The sequence below is a fragment of the Leptidea sinapis genome, chromosome 44 (genome assembly GCF_905404315.1).
Source record: "Leptidea sinapis chromosome 44, ilLepSina1.1, whole genome shotgun sequence".
NCBI classification, from domain to species: domain Eukaryota; kingdom Metazoa; phylum Arthropoda; class Insecta; order Lepidoptera; family Pieridae; genus Leptidea; species Leptidea sinapis.
This window is the reverse complement of record NC_066308.1, coordinates 5,528,329-5,533,351: the sequence shown is the minus strand read 5'-3', so window position 1 is coordinate 5,533,351 and position 5,023 is coordinate 5,528,329. Positions and strand designations below refer to the sequence as shown.

The following is a 5,023-nucleotide window of genomic DNA, read 5'->3' as shown; positions in this document are numbered from 1 at the left end:
TTTAATTTAACCTTTAAATACATACTTGGTCCGCTGTAATTGTTTGAATAGGATTTGTTCTTGAATCGCTTCTCTGAAAACGTGATCACAAATTAAGCGATGTGAACCGCGTCCTGGTCGTTTCGGCTTCAGTCTCTGAATTAATTAAACCAATTGGCAACGTATCAGATATATTACCATCAAGATTCGCAGGCTACGACCGTTGAGTATTGGTTATTTACTTAAAATATTACCATTAAAAAATAAAAAGCAGGCATACATTTCAAAATATATTATAATCTTTTCTAATATCTTCGATACACTCCATTCCATAATTACATTATATAGTTTCTGTTGTATTAAAAAAATTACATTATTTATTACATACTATTTACATTAGTGCTTAAGTATATAAGTATTAAATCCATTTTTAACTTAACTTCTTACACATCGTCCGCCATTCTAAACACCTATAAGCTTTACGCCAACATAGAATATCAACTTTATAATAATTTTTAGAATTTTCGCGCGATACTTTATCAGGATTCCTGAAAATTACAATTTTATTCCTATTCCTTTTTATACATGAATGTTTTAAAAGCTCTGTAACTCTTTTAAAAGCTGTACAATCTCGGCACTGATATAATGAACTATTGCTTGAAAACTTTCAAGATTCACGATAAGGCAACGGATGAAAACTATTCAGGAAATTTACAACACCGAACCGAAGAACCGTTCTAGAGGTTACCTATACATGGATTAATTACATAATCTCCTTTTTTTTTAAATTTGATGTTTTAAGCTACAATCATCAGTATCCATATAAATAAGGAAAGCCGACGTGAGGCATTGCGGCGAGAGGCACGAAAACTGGCATCATCCGTTCAGCTTGGACGAAATGTGTTCTCGTGTGTTTCTTTAGATGATCGCGCCTCCCGAACTTTTTCCCGCAGGTTGAACACGCGTAGGGTCGAACTCCAGAGTGTATTCTCTTATGCCTCGTCAGTTCTTCATTCCTTGTAAACGTCTTCCCGCAATCCTTTTCATCGCATTTAAAAGGCCGCTCCCCAGTGTGGATTCTGACGTGGCCCTTCAGTTGCCCGTTGTTTGAAAAGCCCACGTTACAGTGTGGACATTTGTATTTCTTTGGACGTTGCTTTCTTGCGTTCAGGAGTTTTGCTTCTTCTTCTTGTTGGAGTATTCTAGCATATTCCAATTCCATCGCATATCCTTGCGCTAAAGATTCTAGTAACAATGGATCAGATTGAGATACTAAGGTTTGAGTTATATCAGGATATTCAAGCCCTTGATAGATATTTTGGGGGATATTAGGATATGTGAAAGAAGTTTCGACGTTGCTTGTTTTGGGAGATTTTAATTCAGGTTTTGGTTCTTCAAGTAGTCTGTCACAGCAAAGTGTGAGTCTGTCCACAGGTGATTCCACAGGGTTTGTTACGTTCAGTGGTTTGACATCTTCTGTAGTTGTGGAAACAGTACAGTCCTGGTGAATATTGCCTTCGCTCTTCTTGAAGCTACCTCGAATTTTTCGCAAGCGGTTTTCCCGCTTTTCATCCTTCCGCTGCAGTGGCTTTGTTTCTTTTACACTCATTGTATCACTGGTCATCTCTTTACTGTCACTCATATCCCAAGGCCGGAAGATTTTCGATAAATTTTGTCGGACAAACATTGTCAATGGTAGCACTCACGTTCATAACAAGACTGGCGTCTTTTCTCGTTTCGACAACTTTTATATACATTGGTTTAACAATAAATTTAATAAAATCCGAAAGAGGGATATCCCATTGAATGGACGAGAGAGACAGAATATTCAATTGTTGCACACTTGAAGTCATTGTGGTATCTATTCGTAGGGTTGCCGGTTAAGTCGCGATTATGGGCTCTGCGTTCGGGAATATAAAGTTTATTTTTGTTCATCATAGTCTGTGGTGTTAGGCCTGGTTTTTTTGGACGGCCTGTCATAGTTTGGGATAGGGGTGTGTAATGTTATTTATGTTGATTTTTGTGCGCGGTTTGGGGGCGGGCTTTAGGGCCGAGCGATATGCTCGAGTGATCGCGGCCCTTACAGCTGCCGACTTGTTTGTTTTAATGGTTTCATCAATTGTTGCGTATCCTGAATGGATTTATGGTAGTTTTACATGCAATATATTGTGTTGAGGTTATTCAAGAGTTGGGAGCACTTGGGATGAGCTCCGTTACTGGAATTAAATTTAATAAATCTCAACGCTATTATTATATATTTATATCCAAGGAAACTAGATATTGGTTTGGATTTGAGACGGTATTTGGTTAAATCGTCTTCAAACTATTTAATCTTCCAATAATTCGGTGTAGGTATAGGTTCCTTGCTTGTTCCCAACTAATATTATAAATGTGAATGTAAGTTTGTTTGTTACTATTTCACGCCTAAACCAACGAACTCATTTTGATGAAATTCAGTACAGAGACAGACTAGAGCTTGGGAAAGGACATAAGCTACGTTTTATCTCGAAAAAAAGACTTGGAGGGGTTAAAATAAGGGGTGGAAGTTTGTATGGAAGTTCGTCACTATCGAAGATGGCACCATGAAACTTTGTATTTGGGCACTTGATTAGAACTAAATAAATATTTGTTCTAGCGTTTTTGTAATTTGAAAATCTATGTGGGGTTGAAATAGGGGATGAAATTTCGTTAGGAAGCCCAAACAAAGTTGTGCTTTTACGCCAAGCGTCAAATTCTTATTGATTAAATTTGTTAAAAAAATAGAACGCTTAAAAGTAACAGGAGTACTTTCAGAAAAAAATAATCCTATTCGGAACTATAATATGTAGCTCAAGTGCATCAAACCCGCAATATTTTATGATTTAGCAAAGGACGGAGAAACGAAATAAAGTTTATTATAAAAACGTATTAAAATAATTCATGTATAGCAGCAGCAGTTTGTTTATGTGTATTACTTACGAATATAAAAAAAAATGCAACCCATAGTAACTATTCCACGCGGACGAAGTGGCGGATGAAAGTAATAAATAATGCTTAAATTAAATAACAAACCTTTATTTGAAACCGTAAGTAGCCTAAGCCATTATAGAGAGCAAAAAAGAAGAGAAAAGAATTGATTTTTAATATGAAAATCTTCGTTAGTTAAACTTCTAGTGGAGCACTTTTTTTGTGGGAACTGAATAATACTGAGCTGTCACTCTTAACTATAATATAATGCTCGTTCGTGTGACGTCGGCTCGAGTCGATTTTACTTCTTAAGAACACACTGTTTTTTACATATTTCTTTGTAGTAGATAAACCTTTAAACTAAGTATTTTACCGATATAAAAAGTTTATATTCCATCTTTAGAAATCTGCATTACCAGCGGGTATTTTATCTATACATACATATAAATAAAATTGGAGTGCCTGTTTGTAATATTGAAATAACCGTTTTTTACTACATGTATATGAATATATATACGGTACTTTCACCAAAAAAACATTTCTTAAAAAAAACTGGTTTTCTGTCTGTTTGTTCCAGCTAATCTCTGAAATGGCTGGACCGATTTTGATGGGACTTTTATTGGCAGGTAGCTGATGTAATAAGGAGTAACTGAGGCTACGTTTGTTTTAAAAAAAATATTTTATTTTAGAAATATAAAGTAATGTTCAAGAAACAGTCTAACTCTAAAAATAATTTATATGGCAAAACAACGTTTGCCGGGTCAGCAAGTTCTCAATAAGTTAGAGATCCCTTCGTTAAAATTGCAATAAAGTAATCCAATTAAATAAAATTCACGATGTGAAAGAACTATAATTATTTATTTATTTAGAAAATGGCCTCTAGCCGATCGAGTTTTATAATAAGTCATTACTAGATATATTGTAGGGATGTTTTATTAAGCCTTAATTCATTAAATAATTATTGTTGAGAAATATTTGAATCTCTTTTAATTAACGTTAATCCAGAAATACTCGAGTTAGTTGAATCGACGGTCTTATAAGTTATAACTATTGATTCTAAGCTCAGATCATTTATACGTCTAGATAGACTGTGACAGCTGTGAAAACGTTTAAAAAATTGAGGTTGACAGTCAACCTCTATGTTGAACAATGCACACACACTAACACAAAGTGACATACTAATCGCGAGTATAAGACGTGTTATTAAACTGATAAATATTGTGGTCGTGATATGTTTGTGGCCTACTTACAAAATAAATACGTAAGTATTTTAATTTTTTTGAATTTTATGTTCTAAAGAACTAAACGAGGACGAGGAAGTATGTCAGTGAAATAATAATAATAATAATGACACACTCTTACACAAATTATCTTGCCCCAAACTAGGCATAGCCTGTACTGTGGGTGCAAGACAACGATATATTTATTACAATATAATTACTTAAACATACATAAATACATATAAACATCCATGACTCAGAAAAAAACATCCATATTTATCATATAAATGATTGCACCTATCGGGATTCGAATTTGGGACCTCTAGCTTAGTAGTCAGGGTCACTAACCATTCAGCTATATGGGTCGAAATATGAGATGGAAAAGAATTGTAGAAAACAAAAAGAATCTACATTATAACCATTATTAATAATATACATATTACAAGTAATAAAACTAATTTAATAATTCAAACACTGTTTCCTTAAACTACACTGCTTCATAAGATACATAATAGCTTTAAGGGTAAATGTATACACATCTATAATAAAGTCCCAGCCACTGTTCAGGCATTATCTATAAATAAATTTAAATGTTTTATAAAAAAATGGCTCTGTCGTAAATCCTATTACTCCACTGCTGAATATCTAAATGATCGGACAGCATGGGACTAGATTGTGATTATTTTATAGCGATAGAAATAACTGTACAATATTGTATATTTTTATTGAAAAGAGCGCAAAAAAAGAATGCTGGGAGAGTTTCTTGCGCCGCTTCTTCTCTCTCAGAGCGCCATTTGTTTCCGAAGCGGTAGTAGTACCTAGTAGTTATTAGAAATGACATCAATAATAATTCTAAAGGAATCAATTTTGAGAAAATG

At 34.1% G+C, this 5,023-nt stretch overlaps 1 protein-coding gene across 1 annotated transcript; it reads right to left on the bottom strand.

Moving 5' to 3' along the window:
- Positions 1–511: 511 nt before the first annotated feature.
- Positions 512–1,683, bottom strand: LOC126977297 (zinc finger protein 430-like). The gene has a single exon (XM_050826067.1). The coding sequence runs from the start codon at positions 1,664–1,666 to the stop codon at positions 791–793; it is 876 nt and encodes a 291-aa protein (XP_050682024.1). The 5' UTR covers positions 1,667–1,683; the 3' UTR covers positions 512–790.
- Positions 1,684–5,023: the final 3,340 nt, after the last annotated feature.

Excerpts from the sequence above, each read along its gene's own strand:
- LOC126977297 (XM_050826067.1), bottom strand. The coding sequence starts at position 1,666 with ATGTTTGTCCGACAAAATTTATCGAAAATCTTCCGGCCTTGGGATATG.